The sequence below is a fragment of the Desmodus rotundus genome, chromosome 10, assembly GCF_022682495.2.
Source record: "Desmodus rotundus isolate HL8 chromosome 10, HLdesRot8A.1, whole genome shotgun sequence".
NCBI lineage: Eukaryota > Metazoa > Chordata > Mammalia > Chiroptera > Phyllostomidae > Desmodus > Desmodus rotundus.
Window position 1 is genome coordinate 2904247 of NC_071396.1, and position 18250 is coordinate 2922496.

The 18250-nt window shown below is 42.1% G+C and overlaps 1 protein-coding gene across 2 annotated transcripts in view; it reads left to right on the forward strand.

Moving 5' to 3' along the window:
- The window catches only part of KCNT2 (potassium sodium-activated channel subfamily T member 2), a 194412-nt gene that overhangs the window by 62196 nt on the left and 113966 nt on the right, over positions 1 to 18250 (forward strand). For both annotated transcript variants that reach the window (XM_024576037.4, XM_024576038.4), the window contains exons 2-7: positions 451 to 530; positions 2692 to 2791; positions 11285 to 11333; positions 13728 to 13787; positions 16854 to 16928; positions 18127 to 18210. In XM_024576037.4, the coding sequence (XP_024431805.1) occupies positions 451 to 530; positions 2692 to 2791; positions 11285 to 11333; positions 13728 to 13787; positions 16854 to 16928; positions 18127 to 18210 (448 nt within the window). The remainder of the gene's footprint in view (positions 1 to 450; positions 531 to 2691; positions 2792 to 11284; positions 11334 to 13727; positions 13788 to 16853; positions 16929 to 18126; positions 18211 to 18250) is intronic.

Consider the following 18250-nt stretch of genomic DNA (forward strand, 5'->3'; position numbering starts at 1 on the left):
CAAGGTGAAGTGAAGGGCTTGGTAACAACAAACTGTCAGGCCAAGCCCCTTCAGATTTTGCTACAGCCCACCTGGGGTGGTTTTGTTCAAACTGAAGTGTGTGGGCATTCAGGTGTTCCTCATGATGTGAACCAAAATCGGGAGACACTGACTCAAAAATTATTTCACAGACACTTACGAAAGGCTTTTGTGTTACTGCTGCTTTGAATTATCTGTGCCACTCGCTACCTCCACTAACGCAGATAATTGAATTAGCTACAAAATGGCATTTGAACTGTGACGTCTTTGAATTGAAAAGTAACTGCTTCTTTCCAAAACATTCCATGTTTTACCCAATTCTCATATATTTTTTTTGTGATTGGGACTCACTTAGTGTCTAATGCAGATAATTTTTAATTTTCTTATATGTTAGTTTTCAGCTTAATTAATTATGTTTTATTTTGTTTGCAGGGTACAAGTTGAATTCTTTATGAATGAAAACACATTTAAGGAGAGACTAAAGTTATTTTTTATTAAAAACCAGAGATCAAGTAAGTCATTCATTTTATTCCCCTGTCTATGTGTTTGTACATATACATTTACCTCCAACAATTCCATTGCAATCCTGCAAAATATCCTTTAAACAGAGGAGTGCAATCAAAAGTCTTGTCTGCCAGCAGTAAAATTTTAGAAAACCATAGACTTTACATCTGCGGGTGTTAAGGTTTCTTGAATGCCTTTAACTGTCCGGATCCCACACCAGTAAGCAGGGTTCTGAGTGAGCCACCAGGATCAGTGAGGAGGTCATCACAGTTTGCCTGTGGGGGACACCTCATGCTTTCTATGAGAAGCCTCTTGTAATTCAGACTGACCCTACCGGAGAGAATAATTGTCTGATTTTGCGGGGGCAGAGTTCAGTGTCGCCCAGCGGCGCATACTGACAAAGACCAGCGCCCCTTCCTGCAGGTGCTGAGCCTGGGAGTGCAGAGCGAAGGTCAGGGTTTAACATCCCCGTGGGTTCTTAGCATCAGACAAACTGGGGACTGCGTTGGGACTTCGAGAGGATGTGAAATTGGCAGTCCCTGACCTAAACTTGTCCAAGTCCAACTGTCAAAGGATCCTTCTTGCCTCCCCATAACACTGCGCATTTTTGAAAGCCACACATGACGAGGCAAGAGGCAGTTTGACATGTGATCAGTGCTTAAAACGCCACCAACCAGGTGAGACACCTACATTACATTGGTGTCCACGTTGCCCTCTCTGACTGGGACCCCTGAGCCCCCTAGGGGCAGTCTTCACTAAGCAGGGCCTCTGCAGGGTTCCAAGAGAACAGCCTGGGTTGTGGGAAATCCTCCAAAGGCTGACAACAGGGAACCAACCGTTCAGTGTTTGCAGCATGCCGGCGAGAGGTGTTGGGTGGTAGGTGAGCTCCAGGGATAAGGCCAGTGATAACTAACACCTCTCTCATCTGATTGATTGGAATTTCCATGGAAGCCGCATCAACAGATAGCAGCCAAACGGGGCCACGTCTTTTGAATAAAAGGCTTCCTTGATTTTTAATACTAACAATCCTATCTCTCCAGGCCAGAAGAGATAAATGCATGATTTGGCTATTTCATCAGCAGCCAGCTTTGACTAAGCAGTCATTTGGGGAGGCAAGTTCCATAAAACCAGGACAATTTTATTAATAATGTAAAAGACTTTCTAAAGAAGCTAACCCATAAAATGTGCATAGCATTGTAACAGCAAAGCCTAGGAAAACCTGCACAATTAAGGAGCATTAACCTTTTACTGTTACGAAATGTCACCTCAGGTACACTCACATATAACAGGGTGAAAACTGGCATTTCATTTCCAGATTTTCATTAACTAATAATTATAGGAAGGCTTTTCTCTCAATTTTATTCGTACTGCGTGAATCAGAAGCTGCCTGATAGTTGCAGGGAAGGTAATGCTTCTATTAATCAGACTTCGGGCATGTTTTGCTATTCTTAATTGCTCCTTTTCATCTTCATTAAGTATGACAGACTACATAACTGTGACCTACACAGTTTCAAAAGGGACATACGTGACAATCTTACTCCCCACAGAACACTGAGATTTCATTGGTAATTAACCTAAAGGGAAAAGAAAGATTCCACTGGCCAAGTTCAAAATGTCTGTGTGGATCTCTGTATTTCCCAGCATATTCTATTATGATTTCTCTATAATTATGCAATTACTAATTAGAAGTATAATGTCTAATTATAGCCATGATTATAATTTCTCTATAATTAAAATCTGCAAGGTATTCTGAAGGTACGAGTTTTATAACTTATGCTGTGAATGTGTAAGCAGCTAGATTTTGTAGCTGGCTAAAATTTACTCCCAAACTCACGGATATATAAAATGCTTAATCTTCTAAGCATTTTTGAACCCATCTTGAGAAGACATGGTTTTTGTGGCCTCTGGGTGCTGAAACCCAGACTCATGCTTCACGAAGGTCTGCTCTCATTTGTAGTTCAAGTGTTCCTTCAATCATGTTCTTTGTTTCAACATTCAGATAATTAAAATTCAGCGACCTAGAACTCCAGCGAGTTTAGGCAATTGTGGTCTTGTAGTTTCTAAATACAATTTAAGTGCTGTATTTAAAGTTGATATTTTTGACAAGTCTTTTTAGTCTTTTGTGCACTGAGTTCAAATGAAAATCAAATTTCTGTTGTTTGTTTAAAGGTCTCCGAATACGCCTGTTCAATTTTTCTCTCAAATTATTAAGCTGCTTATTATACATAATCCGAGTGCTATTAGAAAACCCTTCACAAGGAAATGAATGGTAAGGTACTTCTGTCTGACCCTCCACGATATTGTTTTAATTACTTTGAATTGCATTATAATTTTAAAGGATGTTATATAGAATTCATTTTCTTTTTCCAAAGATGTTTTAGGTGTTTGTTGCAATTAAATCGAGCTGCCTTTCAGGTAATACACGGATATCACCTTTGTAAGTTCTTTTTAAACATCTCTGCTTATAGTCTTTATCTGTTCCTCTAATGCTAATACTGAACATGGACCCATAAAGTTTTTACTGCTAATGGAAATCTTCTAAGTAACTGTGCAATGTGGGTCCATCTCTATAGACACCCAATAACTTTGTTCTTCATTCACATGCATTGTTCTATTATGAACCAGCTTTGTAAGTATTGTCGGCGATGGTCTAGCTGTTACTCTTGAATAGAAACTCTTCAGCATCCCTAGGGACACATGACTGTCAAGTTCAGAGTTAGCTTGTGTAGTTCTTTATCTTACTGGAGTGACATGGCTTATTGAATTAACTTATTTTTTATTCATGATCCTGTTGCTTTTACTGATTGCATTGCTATTGCATTGAAGGGTTTGCCTTTTTACCCTCTGTCTCTGCTGGAAGCAGCAGGGCAGGCGACTGGGTGTGTGGCGACTTGAATGGTTTTTATCCGATGACCACCTTGGGCCCCTGTCTAGCCTACTACAGTTAAAATGGTTTTCAAAGCAGAAAACAATGTTGATGGTTAGCTTCTGTACAATTATTTTTGTGTGTGGCAATCTGCCCTAAGAAAATTTGTAAACAATTAAAGTAAAATGGAAACTGAGGACGTAACATGCATTTACATGAATCGGTTCCCCCTCAGCTTGGTTAGACAGGGAAAAGAATTCTCTATGTATTAAAGGCTTTGGGGATAAGTCAAAGATTCAAAACTGGAATTTTGTTGTGTAATAATTTAAGTGGTAATGCTTTAGAAAATAATTTAATGAAAGAGCATTGTTATTTCACTGTGTCTTTATTGAATGCTTAGCCTGTCCTTGTATTGCTCTGAAAAGGAACATTTTCTTCCCTCAGGGAATTTTCAGTCTGTAACAAATTGTGGATGCTGGAGTTACTGCTTTTTCTGGCACTGGGCTACTTTTTCTCTGTGCGTTATTTCCTTCGGTATATGTACTTTTAATCCTACTTTCCAGTTTTCTCATATGTGCCCTCAGCGCTAACCATTGTTGTATTTATTCAATGTGTGTGTGTGTATATGTATAATTTTTTTCCCAGTCGGTATTATTTTGTGTTAGTTTCAGGTGTACCACATAGTGGCTGGCGAATCCTATGCTCTACAAAGTGGTCCCCCGATATTTCCAGTACCCACAAGGCCCCACACATAGAACCGATCTTTTTATGCCTTTACAAAGGCTGCTTAACTCATCGATCACGTTCTAACTATGTACTCAGTTCCTCTACTGGGATGTCACTTCAACAGGCCACGTTCTGGTCGGCTTCTCCAGGGCCCTCCCACTGACCAGTGAGTGACAGTCCTGTCCTTCTCAGACCCTGCCCCCTGACAGCCCTGCCCCCACCACTGGCAGGCCAGCTGACTCAGAGGCATCCCCACCTCGCTTCGCCTCGTGCTCTGCAGCATCTACAGGGCCCTGAGGAAGCCCTGCTACTTCTCCCTTTACCATGCAGCCTACCTTCACTGTATGTCCCTTCTGGACACCAGCACCCTGCACAGGCCGCCTTCTGCCACCTGGATGACCGCGATCACGCTCCTCACTAGTCCTGCCCATTCTGTCTTCCACGCCACCCCCCCCCCCCCAGGTTTATTCAGAAGGTGGCAGCCAGGATTCCTTTAAAACATAAGCCAGACTGTGGCGTGGCTCTGCTTCAAATGTCGCAACGGCCACCATGACCTATAGGGACCCCCGCTTTCCTGGGAACTTCACCTCCTGAAATCACCCCCCACCCCATTCTGCTGCCACGCCGGCCTCCTGCCTGCTCCTGGGTCCCCACCAGACACACTGCAGGCTCACGGCCTTCACACCTGCTCTTCCTTCTGGAATCCTCTGCACCAGACACTGCAAAGCCCACTTCCTCAGCTCTTCACTCGCAATCAGACTTTCAGGGAAGCCTTGCCCGACATCCCGTTTAAAATTGGAACGTCCTCGTGAGGCTCTCCGGGATACCTTCTTCCTTTTCTGCACTGCCGTTCTGTTCTTTACGTGTTGCACGTATTTTACTGGCTTCTTTTGTTCTCTGTGTATTCCCTGTGGGTTGCAGCAGCTCGTCCATGAGAGCACACACTGTTGTCTGAAGCCTTAGAGCCGGGCACACGTGAGGCCCTCAGCAGTTACTTGTTAAGTGACAGAGGGCCTCAGTGAGTCCGTGGAGGTCATCTGACCTCTGCTTACCTCGCCCCACCCACCTCCTCCTCTGGGCATGCGAACCTCTGGGGACCACCTGCACAGACAGACTCTGCTCTCCATTGCTTCGGGGCCACGGAGATTCTGCTCTCACTCTGCAGCCTGTTTTCCACCTCTGCCCCTAACTAGTTTTAGGACCCCTGGACGTTCAAGACAACACTTTCTTGGATAACACTGAATCTGAAATTCTTACCCGTTGCCATGACTACAGCCCAGTTCTAGCATGGGTTAGCAGCGGCTTCGGGGGGTTCTGCCAGCACCCCTGACTGCCTCTGTCACAACACTTAGCAGACTGACATGGACTTCACCGCAGTTGACCCTTGAGCAACATGGGGGGCAGGCAGGGGAGCCAACCCTTACCCCCTGCACAGTCGAAAATCCGTGTGTAACTTTTGACTCTCCCCAAACGTGGCTGCTGAAAGCCTGCTGTTGACTGGAAGCCTTCCTGGGGATATAAACAGTCGACTAACACGTATTTTGTATGTTATATGTACTGTATGCTATACTCTGACAATAAGGTAAGCTAGAGAAAAAATGATTTTATGAAAATCATGAGGAAGAGGAAATACATTTACAGTGCTCATTGACAATACTGAATGAACAGGCGGCCCGGGGCGGTTCACCCTGTGTTATTCGGGTTGACCGCCCGTATTTCTCTGCTCTCCCCACACACCCTTGCCGAGGACAAGGACCCTGCGGCACTTGCTTCTGGAGCTCCCGCACTTAGCAGGGGCTAAGCGGGTGTTGCTGAGTTAATGGAATTATGCTCAACAGCTTATTGATAGCGCTGTACCACTGAGATGATTAAAGACCACCGCCTAGAGACGTCACATTACCAATGCTTTCAAAAACATACTAGAACTGTCTTTAAAACTTGCTGATTTATGCATAACCTGTACCTTTGAGAGACCTGAAAATCACAAATTGAGTCATGACCGATTCCTTCTAAAGGTAAAAGGGCTCTGGTAGGTGATAGCGGACTGAAGTTATATTATTTGAAAACATGAAGTGGAACAAAGTTTCCTACAGTTAACTTCGATGCCATGTTACTGAGAATATTCAGCCATAATTATAGAGGGTATACATTTGAAAAATCAGATTACTGCAATTAGCAAACAACCGAGAGAACTCATGGCCCCGTTTTGAATAAATGTTCTGTTTGCTTCCCCTTGACCAGGCAGGACCGGTTAATGAAAAACAGAAGTGGCCTTTATGGGCACAGGCTCTCTTTTAAAATAATGAGGCTAATTCAGCAAGGAGATTTATTTAATTAGAGCTGCTGCCATAATAACGCTGAGGATATTTTGTTCTGTTTTGCTTTATTTTGAAGTCCCTTCAGGAGCCCAAATGGATAGGAAAATGTTGCAAGTCTGAACAAACTTAAGGATATGAAGATAATTTTATTGTTAATGTATGAAGCTGGGCAAGTGATGAACTCTGGGCACAGGCAGTCTGGTCACTGACTTGGGGCGCGAGCGGAGGACACTCCATAGTCAGTGTGTGGTTTGGGCGCTTCACTGAGAGAAGAGCCCCCAGCTCTCCTCACTGCCTCCTGCTGCTGAGCGCTCTTCACTTGTGCCCAAACGCACTTCCCTCTCCACTTTGCAAGTGCTGGTTACTTTTAACATCAGGTGACAGACGCAAAGGTACGACAGTGCTCCTAGTTCATGGTACATGGATTTACAGGTGACATCAGGGGCTGATCGAGCAACACGCGCGTTCCGGTGACACACTCATGTTACAGGTCATTTCTTCTCCAGGGTAACAACGCTTAAAGGAAGAAATACGATTCTGACAGTATCTTTTCAACGTTTGGTCACCAACAGGAATGAAAACCGTCCCGTAGACCATTCACTTTTCTCATGAACATTAGTCACCGCAGAGATTAACGCAGCACCGAGTACTTTGACACATCGTCTCAAAAGTCCAAAAGAATGTTTTTGGTTTGCTAGTGTCTAATACCGGTGTTCCTGTCAGTTTTCTAGACCCTTTCTCCTTTACACACACACACACACACACACACACACACACACACACACAACAGCGCAACTACAACATTATGTACGCAAGCCACTGTCGCTGTGCGGCTAGATGTTGGAGTAATTCGGAAACACACGGAGAACGTAGAGAAGGGACACACACTTCCTAACATTACAGGCCATTACGTTTGCTTGTGTTTCCAACTCAGATCTCACGGGGGCATCCGTCCCATCCGGTACTGTGACCCAAGGTCTCAGAGATGTAGTCGAGCAAGGCGACAGTGAGTGTGGAGAGACCGAGGCCGCTGCTTCCGCCGACGTCTGCTTAAACACTCCCAAGGACGCTCCACGCCCAGCCTTGCACACTCAGACACCCGACACCCCGACAGGTCCTCGTTAGCCTGGTGTGGAGTCTACCCAGTGTTTTTTGAGAGGGTTCAGTTATTGAAAAACCTGCATAATAAATTGTCAAGCGTCTACTATGCTTCAGTATCTCAGTCACTTTGGCGTTGGACTCATCTTGAATTCTGCATGTCCTGGAAGTGCGGGTCTAGGACCACGCCTAGGCCTCAGTTCTCGGTGTCTGTTACCTGCAGGGGTGTTTTCTAACTTCCCTCCCTGGTTTGGATCACACCTGTGCTGACGAGATACAAGCTCGCGTTTGTTTTCTTCGGAACGCTAGCACCCTGAGCTCTCGAGCTTGTGACCCACAGGTCTTTCCCGAGGAATTCCGCCCCACACGATGACCCTATTACCCCCACGTGTGTATGCAATGTTTTATTCCTCTAGGGGTCACATCCTCCCCCGACCTCCACCCCAGCTGCCAAAGCTGATCTGACATTTTCAGCGGCTGTTTTCCTGCCGGTAGGCGGGGCCGTAGGTGGGACATGAGGAAGGCTCCACCTCTAACTGTCCACACTTTTCTTCTGCTGAGATTTCCGTTGCTTGACAGGCCTCTTCCTGTTGTGACGATGAATCTTAAAACATGAGTTGTAGCTATAGGCCCAGTTTCATTCACAGTAACTGGATGATATCAGTTTTGCTTTTATGGGTGCCTGTGTTTCATTTTTATTTTTATAATTTAAAAAGGTGAAATCTTTTATTATGTTATACATGGTTTATGATTATTACAATGGCAAAGGAAAGGAGGTAAAAATTATCTAAAGTCTCGATGCATAAGAAAGCATGTTTGCTGACCCATCTTTTGTGAAGTCTCCCTCCAAATGCCAGACGTATATAATATACTCGCACTGACATAGTTCGGATGATATTACATACATTGTCTTTATCATTGACGTTTTTCTCATTTGGGGTATTTTCACTACTGTTGATGAGGACGCTACTTTCGTCTTCTTGTTGTAGGGTATTCAGGTAGATGCCAGTTCCTTTCCCGATATAACTAATGCTGCGGTAGATGTTCATGTGCCGGCCTTCCTTCCTCCTAGTGCTTTTTGTCAATGAGAGTGAAGCTTCACAGGCAATTACCGTCTGGCCGCCAGTCTGTTCCACTCCCCATTTGTTCTGGACATTAACTAAAAACGTGCAGATCAGCCCTACACTGTTGTTCATCGCAGATTTGATTTAGAAAGGGCAGCCAGGGCACTAGGTTTTTATTAGAATTTAGACATTTCCCTCTATGCACTTATCCAACTCAGGGCTCAGTAAAGGGTGAGAAAAAGGACTTTCCATTGGAAATCTCACTTCACATTGAAATTTATATATTTGAGATTATAGAAATGTCTTTTTTAAGGATTATGAAAGCTATTCCACATTACATAGCCTCATCTAAAAAAATATGTTCTTCAAGGTCTTCTTTAAATTTAAATACTGCATGGTATTTTAAGAATGATGAAAAGGACATCCCAGACCACAGAAAATACTGTCAGTTTGATAAAAGTAGCTTTTAGTAAATTCATGTTAATTTCCAGTCTCCCTCGGAAAGTGCCGACCCACTTAGGGTTAGCGATTTATTGTTAATCTTCCAGCTACCAGTATAGACCTTTCTCACTATTTAGTAGTTTCTGTAGCACCCCAGGTTTCTGTGTAGCCCTTCACCCTTCCACACCTAGGTTCGGTCTGATTGCTGAAACGTCACCGGGACTGTGAAACACGTTAGGAAAGGACAGTATTGCTGGACTCATCGCCATACATTTGCCTTTATGGGAACCATCCATGTGTTTATACTGATGCTTCGCCACCTGCACAGAAAGACATGGGGAACACGACGGGCACTAAAAGAGACACACTTTCATTTTACGGAGCCTGCAGTATAGCGAGAAGACACCTAGTAAAGAAATGTATTTACACATAAATGGAAGGTTACAACCGAGACGTGTGGAAGGCAAGGGCAGTGAGTGACATCACCTAACTCATTAGTTGACTACTTTGATCGAGTGGAAACCTCGGAGAGGGTTTCCTTGAGGGAGGGTTGAGCTGAGAACTCGAGGGTGAGTCAAGGACTGAGATGGGAAGGGGAAGCCATGGTAGAACAAGTCTCAGAATGCCATGCCTAGAGTTTTGTTCTTAGGTGACAGATGGTGGGCACGCAGTACAATATGCAGATGATGTATCATAGACTTGTACACTTGAAACCTGTATAATTTTATTGACCAATGTCACCCCAATAGATTTAATTTAAGGAAGAGTTGGTCTTTATCTTAACCAAAATGCGATGTCAACACACAGTGAGGTGATGTGAGCAAAATGGATTGAGAAGGAATTGATGTAGCTGTAATTTGGAGGAAAAATGTAGAAGACAAGGAAGTGTGGTGTCCCACTGGGAAGGCTTTTACAAAAGCTCAGAAGAAATGCAGAAAGGGATAGTTTAGATCCAGGTGGTTGTGGGGATGGAGGTGAACAAAGGTGGATAAATTCTACCGATAGCTGGTAGGTAGAACTGAAAAGGTTTGATGACTCATGGGTTACGAGTTCCCAAACACAGTAGCGGGAAGTATCTAAGGTGCTAAGTTTTTTCACACATGAACACAGTGGAATCTGGTGCCATTTATTGGGATGTGGAAAACTGGGAGGACCAGGTTCTGGAGGGAAAGGTCACTGGTTTGTTTTGGAGCAACTGAACATGTCAATTAGTCAGGTAGCTATGGCATTCTGGAATTACAGGGTGCTGTAATACAGTAAGTAGTTTCTTTGAATAGTCGTTTTAAGTTCTATAAGTATTTAAAACAAGAACTTTGAAGAGTTGATGGCTTTTTGTCATTGCTTAACGTATTGCCAAAAAGAAAATGACCTGACGTGTAAGAACACACTTAGCGTTTTGTGGAAGGACTCTCATGTTTCCTAACTGGGGAGAACGAGTGGGTTTTGTTGTGATTGTTGTGTTTGATTTTGTGTGTTTTTATTTGCATTTTGGGCAACATAATGTAATTATTTTAATGCTTTCCCCAACAGGGTATGTTGCAGTGAATGACTCCCCTTTGAACCACCGCACGCCAAATAATTTAGATAAGCACAGGGTACAAAATGAACAGTTACAGCTAGTGAGACGCTGGAAATGTCCTGCTGCTTTTGCAGAGTATAAGTGACTCTCAACACTGAAGGCGGGATGATTTTCAACAGCTATTAAGGACAGCCACTCCCTGTCCCATGCAATGTTCTGTGCTGTCCTCGCTCACAGGTGTTTTGGTGGCACATTACTTATTTTCTATAAATCCAGATTTGAAATATTAATGTGGTCTATGAGTTACTGACTTTATTTGGAGTATTAATACTGTTGAATTTGTACTGCCAAAATGTTAACAGCTTTACAATTGACGAAGTCTTAAGGGTTCATAGAAGACCGTTCCGTGACTTTTCAGTGGAGAGTATGACTAGTAGCATGCGAGGACTGTGGACCCTTCCATAACCACTCTTTAAATAAAACCGCTTTATCTTTCTTTTATTATTAACATGAGACTGAAGATGAAATTAAAAAGCCTACTTCACGGAACAGAACTGGCTATTATTCAAAAGAAAACTGAAAGGATGTAACGTTTTTGTAATTTTAATTTTGATATTTGATTGTCTTTTCATGCTAGCGTTATTTAAATATTTCCAACTTCAATCACAATTTTAAAATGAATGCATTTCCCACATTTTAAAAAAGTAACGTCTCATCATTCTTTCCACAGGTCTCGTATCTTCTGGGTGAACAGGAGTCTGCCTTTATGGGGCCTACAGGTCACGTACAATTTTTTTCATCCCTGTATTTCTGGATTTATTCCTCTTTCCCAGAGAAGTACTATTGGAGAGAAATGCTTGATATTAAAAATGAGTTTGTTTTATTGCTTAATTAATGGTGATGCACATTTTAGACAAACATGCTCACTCCTTTCTTCATGTTTGTCTGAGCTCTGCTTTCTGTCGTGGGAACTCACGGTCAGGATTAGACTGACATCGCTGTCCAGGGCGTGGAGAAAACCCCGGTCAGCCTGTGTTTTCAGCACCACTAATTCCTCCAACCGGCTCTCCAAATTCCTGTTACACAATCCTTGAAAAATTAATCAAAAGCCCGTATCCAAGTGTGCTTTTTTTCCCAGGCCCTTGGTCTCTATGAACATGTGAGAATCTCAATAAATAATCAATAAATGAATAATCAAACGAACGGCTCATATTTCCAATAGCAAGAGCTTGGTGCCGAGGCAGATAATTTGTAGATCAAAGGAACAGCGTGCCCTGGGTTAGGAAGTCTGCAGGAAGGAGTCAGACCGCAGGAGAAAGCATAGCACGTCTGAGTTCACTGGTGACTCATTCCCTAGAGTCCTCTGCATCCTGTCTCCTCCCCTTCCTGTTGAACTTCACCACAGCGACCTTCCTACAAGTTCCCGTCCTTGCTTCTCCCGTCTCCTTCCTCCAAATACTTTCTATTTTCTGTTATTTTTTGAAAGTAAAAATTATTCTAAGAATAGAGGGACTTGGAATGATATAAAACGATTCTAAGCATCCCCGTGTGTAAACAACCTTGAAGACACTTTGAAATCAACCACTGGATTTGTCTCTTAAAGTCAAGATGACTGTGAAGTCTGTGCACTTTACAGGTGATAAGGAGTTATTTCAATGATGTGTGCACTGGGATTATAATTATGAAGTCAAAGTTTTCACCATGTCTGGACATTTCATATTTTACTGAAGTCAGGTTGTGTTTCACATTACTTTACACTGACTTTCATTACAGTGTCGTTAACTTAAAAATAACTCTTTTCACGTATTTCAGTGTGCACTAAACACGCACTCTTTTAGTCTCTAAATTATCCAGGGAGGAGCTCATGTAAAATAAGTTAGTATTTTTACAAAGAGTTACATATGGCTCTGAAATGCATGTCGATCTAGTCCCACAGCTTTTGTCTCACAGTGATGCTCTTAAATAATAATAGCACTCATTTCCAAATAGGAGTTTGCGTCACTCATGCTAAAACCCTCGTAGAGGTTATCTATCAATGTGTACCTCCAGGAAAATGCAGGGATGATTCAGAGGACTTGTGAAGAAAACCTAAGAGGTGCGAATGTTTTATCATGACAACGTGCAGCTGATGTATGCACTTCTGAACATACTTGATTTATATTCCCTTGCATTCAGAAGTTTTTAAGTTGTCCTTGTGTTTCCCGGTTCGCCTAAATCCAAGTTTTCACTCCCATGGAGTCAAAATGTGCAACTCCAGGGGAATCTATCTTTCTCCTGCAGGCTGTCCCACACCTCAAAATCTGCGAACAAATATATTTGCTATCTGAGTCATTTTTGGCTTGCGCTTCCTGATTTTGGTCCCGTTCCTCTATCCTAAAGGGCTGACAGGAGTGTTTGGCTCTCTTTTCTAGTTCCTCTTTCTGTTGCGACCACTGTCTTTGGTTAGTTCAGCAGCGGAACTGAGTATCGAACGGGCAATACAGAGAAAAGTGGAAGTTGCTCGGAGGAGGCAGGTCAAGCCCTTCCAGCTGCAAACTGGAAATTGGTTGTGAAGGTCATTCAGATACAGTCTGAAAGGCCACTGAGGTGCTGACATGGGCTATTTTGTTAAGAGTTCAGAAATGTTGCCCTTTCATTCTGTGTGGGGCAGGCGATAGGCCATATCCAACCGGAAGCTCCTGGGCTTTTCTGCAGGGAACTGCTGTTTTTGGTGAATGTGCCGAAGATTCGGCAGCGTTGCTGGCGGAGGGCGTTGTATGGGGTGGGGGGCAGGGGTGTGAGACTGGTAGGAATGCACACAGCAAAAACCTGCTCTTTTCACATCATGCAAACTGCAGCCAGTGTGACTCTCCTAATCCCACGTTGTCATTTGGGATAAGAAGTCAGAAAAGATTTATTAAGGGGTATTAGAAATGACCAAAGCTAAGCTGTAGTGCCAGGGACGACCTACAACCTGCCACCTCTGTATGAGTCAATGTGCCTCGCAATACCTCCTATATCATATCTCATGTAAATATATCTAGATATATAATACATATATGCATATGTTTATACACTTATTAGCTTTATAAATTATCATAATCATGAATATAATACATATTGTATTATGATCATGCATACATACTATTTCATTTCTATGACATTTTCTCATTAAGTTAAAATTTGTATTTTAGGTTTTAGTGGCCCTGATAAGTCTGTTTGAAACGATACTGCTTGGTTATCTCAGTTATAAGGTAAGCTATTTTCATTAGAAGTTTTCTGCTGACGGTACACATAAGAGCTTTTACCCAGCTTTCCTGTCTTTATAATTCATACTCTGGGGATAAAGCAAGCCCTTCTTAAAGCACTTTAATTATTTTGAACCTCTCTAGTATGCGATTAAAAAAAAGCTCAGTAATATAGTAATGTTTTCCTTGGTGGCTGAAAGGGACTTCCCTAATTCCTACGGGTTAATCTATCCGTTACGTGTGTGCTCACAGGAGTCAAGCAAATGTGGTGGTCTGGCCTTTTCTCATTCTCAACCCTTTTCCCGATCTGTACAAAAAACACCGAGGGAACACAAACATGTCTGCTAGGAACCGTTTTAATGAATTCTCTTAATTTTTGGCAAAGCTCTGCCTGGCTAACACAACTTAGCCGGTGTTTACAGAGCCCCTGTTTGATAAAGAGCTCCTCACCGTGCATGGTTTGCTTTGTTTCGCTTTGCTTTTTCCCTGTGAGTTTACAGTCTGGAAGTGGGGCTGGGTCAGGAACATTACACAGACAATAACGGAAGGCAGAGTAATAGGTTTTCTCGGTGAGGCCACGGGATGAAAAGAAAATACTTGACTGGTTCTGCAGAGCCCTTGATCCAGTGATTTCACTAAAGAAAGATGAAAAGACAGGACAATAGGGATTGATAGAATTAAGAGAGGCATGAAGGAATGCACATACAAAATCAAGAGAATAAGAAATATTCAAGTGTGGCCAGAATGTAGGGCATTGAGGTAAATATTGGTGCAAAACGTTTGGGATGATACTGTGAGCGCCTTGGGCAGTAACGCTCCCTGGGAATTGATGGAGCATGTTGCACGTGGGAGTTCTATAGAAGTAATTAAATTTTAGGGGTATTCGTTCAGAACTTCTGTGCCCCGAAGCTCAGAGAGACATCACACAGAAGGCCATGTGCTCAGTGAAGACACCGTAGCAGTAAAGGAAAACTGGGAGTTAGCGTTTGGCTGGGTGAAACGAACAGACGGATGTGATGCGAGACAAATTATGAAGGTAGACCCTAAAGAAGCCAACTGATGGGTGAAGGGAGTCCATGAAGTATGGAAAAGTATCCAAGGGGGAAGCTCCGGCTCATGTTGGTGGGAGGGATGCTGATATCGCCTTTGTTGGAAGAAGAATAGAGCCATCAGGGAAGACGGATGTAGACAAGAAGGGAGAAAGTTACCAGGATGGTGGTCATATTCGTCACTGATTTTCAGTCCAGTTTCTGCATGTGCTGTACCCAATGCTCTGTTTTGGGGGGAATTCTTTATCTAGCAGACACCAATCTTTTTTAAAAAAACATAGGGGTTTGAAGACAACATTCCTTAGATGATTTTTGAGTCCTAAATTTAGAGCAAGTTTAATCCCAATGAAGCCCTCTCAAGTTCGTGAACCCTGTTCCAGTGGCCACAGGTTTGATTCTTTAGGGTCTGTACGTGATTCCCAAACAACAGGCCCCTTTGTCTTAAAACTGGCCTGACTCGGTGTTTTGGCTTGGTCACATCTCAGCATCCTTTCTTCCTGCGGGCTCCTCGTGTTTCGTGTTGCGGGCATGGGTGTCAATAGTACACAGTCTATCTGTGTGAGCCAAGGTGTCAAAGTGGGTCACTCGAGCACTTCTCACTTAACTTGAGAGGCTGGCAGACGCCACTCGGCCCCTGTAACAACTCCACACAGAGGAGTTAGTTGTCACTGCTTCCATTTCTTCTACCTGCACTCCCCACCCTTTTTGTGTAGTCTGGAGATGGGAGACAAGCTAATGATAAAAAAGCCTGTCACTGAATATTTTAGCACAAGGACAATAGCCATTCTCGAACTGCGTGCAGGAATTTTCCACCACTGCAATGTTGCAAGCCTTTGGGACTGCAAGAAAATGAAGAAAGAGTCTTAAGTTTATAGGCAGTGTTTGAAAATAATTGGAACTTACAGGGAGCCAGATTGCAAACTGATTTCCTAATACACAGATCTCTTCATCAGAGATACGCCGCTTTAGGAAGGTCTCAGTTGTTTTTTGTTGGACATCACTCAAGCAAGTTTCCGTGATGAGGACTATATATCAGGGTGGACTTCCTGGGGGTGTCATTTCTGTAGTTGTGGGGGCCCCAGGCTTGGTGTAATGCTCCGATGTCAGCTTCTGGCAATTGTTCACAACTTGTTAACAAGAAGCCCTGCATTTGCTTTTGCACTGGGCGCCGTGAATTGTGCAGCCAGTCCTGATTGCGTGGGTTGGTGGGTCTGAAAATCCCCTTCCTTTAGGTTTTCTTAGTGTCAAAACAATGTTAACATTGATGAACATTGTTAACTAACACGTAGTGTGTTTAGGAACTATTTAATAAGCTTCGAGAAATGCCTGAGATTTTACGGCCTATATTTTCCTCTAAGTTTTTTGTGGTTTCATGACTTACATTTAAGTCTTTAATCTATTTTGAATTTTTTCTTGTGTGTGGTGTAAGTTGGTGATCTAGTTTCATTTTTTTTTTTGCATGTATCTGTCCAGTTTTTCCAACACCATTGTATGTTCTTGCCTCCTTTGTCAAATATCAATTGACCATAAAGGCATGCATTTATTTCTGGGCTCTCTATTGTTTCATTGACCTATGTGTCTGTTCTTCTGCCAGTGCCATGCTGTTCTTATTACTATGGCCTTGTAGTGTAGTTTGATGTCAGGTAGTGTGATACATCCAACTTCGTTTTCTTTCTCAACGTGAATATATTTACTATAGTAAACATTGTAATTGTCACTTTTTATCAGTTCCACCAGTTTTGTTAGCCTGTTTTATTTTTACTGGTGAATTTTCTTTGATCAAATATTATGATATGATCACAATGTGTTATGTGCAATATTCAAGGATTACTGTAACATTTGAATTGCTTCTTAAACTTAGCACAAAATTGAGATGGCACGGTTACATTTAGAAAAATAATCTCTAAAAACCATTGCTACACCTTTACATGATGATTCGGGGAAATGCTGAGTGCTGTCTTTTGCTCTCTTTCATGGGACTTGGTGTAACTGACTTGTATTTTTATCCATTCTTTCTTGAAAGGGGAACATCTGGGAACAGATTTTACGAGTACCTTTCATCTTGGAAATAGTTAACGCGGTTCCCTTCGTTATCTCGGTAAGTCCTAAAATCATCTTTTAAAAAATAATTTTGTCATTAGATTTCAGTGAATCTTTAAATCTCCATGCTAATAAAGATATTTAGCTCAGACAAATAAAGTTAGGTTTGGGTTGGAATCATAGTACTAAAAAATAAATAGTGAAATCTGTCGGGTAACTGGATAGTGAAATCTGTCGGGTAACCGGATTGTGAAATTAAATGAACACTAATGAGATTCAGCACGATGGTAAAATGAGATGCATCTTAGAAATGTATGGTCTAGCAGTGCCATTTAAACAAGTACCAATATTGTCTAAACAGACTAGAACTTACTCCATTTCTTGTGTATATTGTGGAATTAAAAAATATAGAAACCATGTAGAACCACGTAAACATTTCTCAGACTGAGAATATATTCATCTCTAGTTTAACCACAGGGTTTACTAGGTCCAACTCTCTCTTTAACGAGAAAGTTGCCAACAGCCACCCAGCCAGCAACTTGCTTCTTTATCATGTCGACGTCTTACCAGTTCCATGAAGGTTCTGTTCAACTGCATGCTTCCACTGCAAAATTTGTTTTTAATTTCTCTTTGATAGGGTTGTAATAACATCTGTAGGGATTATGCTTTCTAACACTTTGAGTTTTATTTGGAAAATTATGAAAATAAGAAGATATTTAAAGCTGTTGCTCACTTCTGACAATTATTTTAATCCGAGTAATTATCTAGAGGAGCAACTGGAATTTGATGAAATGCCTAAGTAATTCCAATTAAACATGGTTCCCCAATGTCACTTAACATGTCTGAACCCCAAGAGTGAGTGGTGATGTTATGAAAGGCAGGGCTTTCTTTCTTTGTCCTACTTTCCCCCTCAAGTCGCAAAGAAGAAAGAGGCCATGTCTACTCTGAACTGTCACAGTAAAAGATTTAATGGTAGAATTAGCATAGTTATATCTGATGTACAGTGAGAGCTTATTACTTTCTTTCTGCTTCTACAATAATTTTCCAAAGAATTTTTCCCTAAGAACGAGACAATGAATTGAAAGATCATATCTGCTCCTTGCATTTTATTAATAATATCATTTTAATGTATTTGTCAACTATTTTAAATTGTTATATTGTTTTTAATAAATTTTTCTGTTCTACATTTCTTTTAAATCTGCTGGATATGATTCCTTGCTTTGAGATAAAAGTATAGTTTTGATTTATTTTTTCAGATATTTTGGCCTTCCTTAAGGAATCTCTTTGTCCCAGTCTTTCTAAACTGCTGGCTTGCCAAACACGCCTTGGAAAATATGATTGTACGTATAAAAGTGACATGCAAATGCGAACATATCCTTC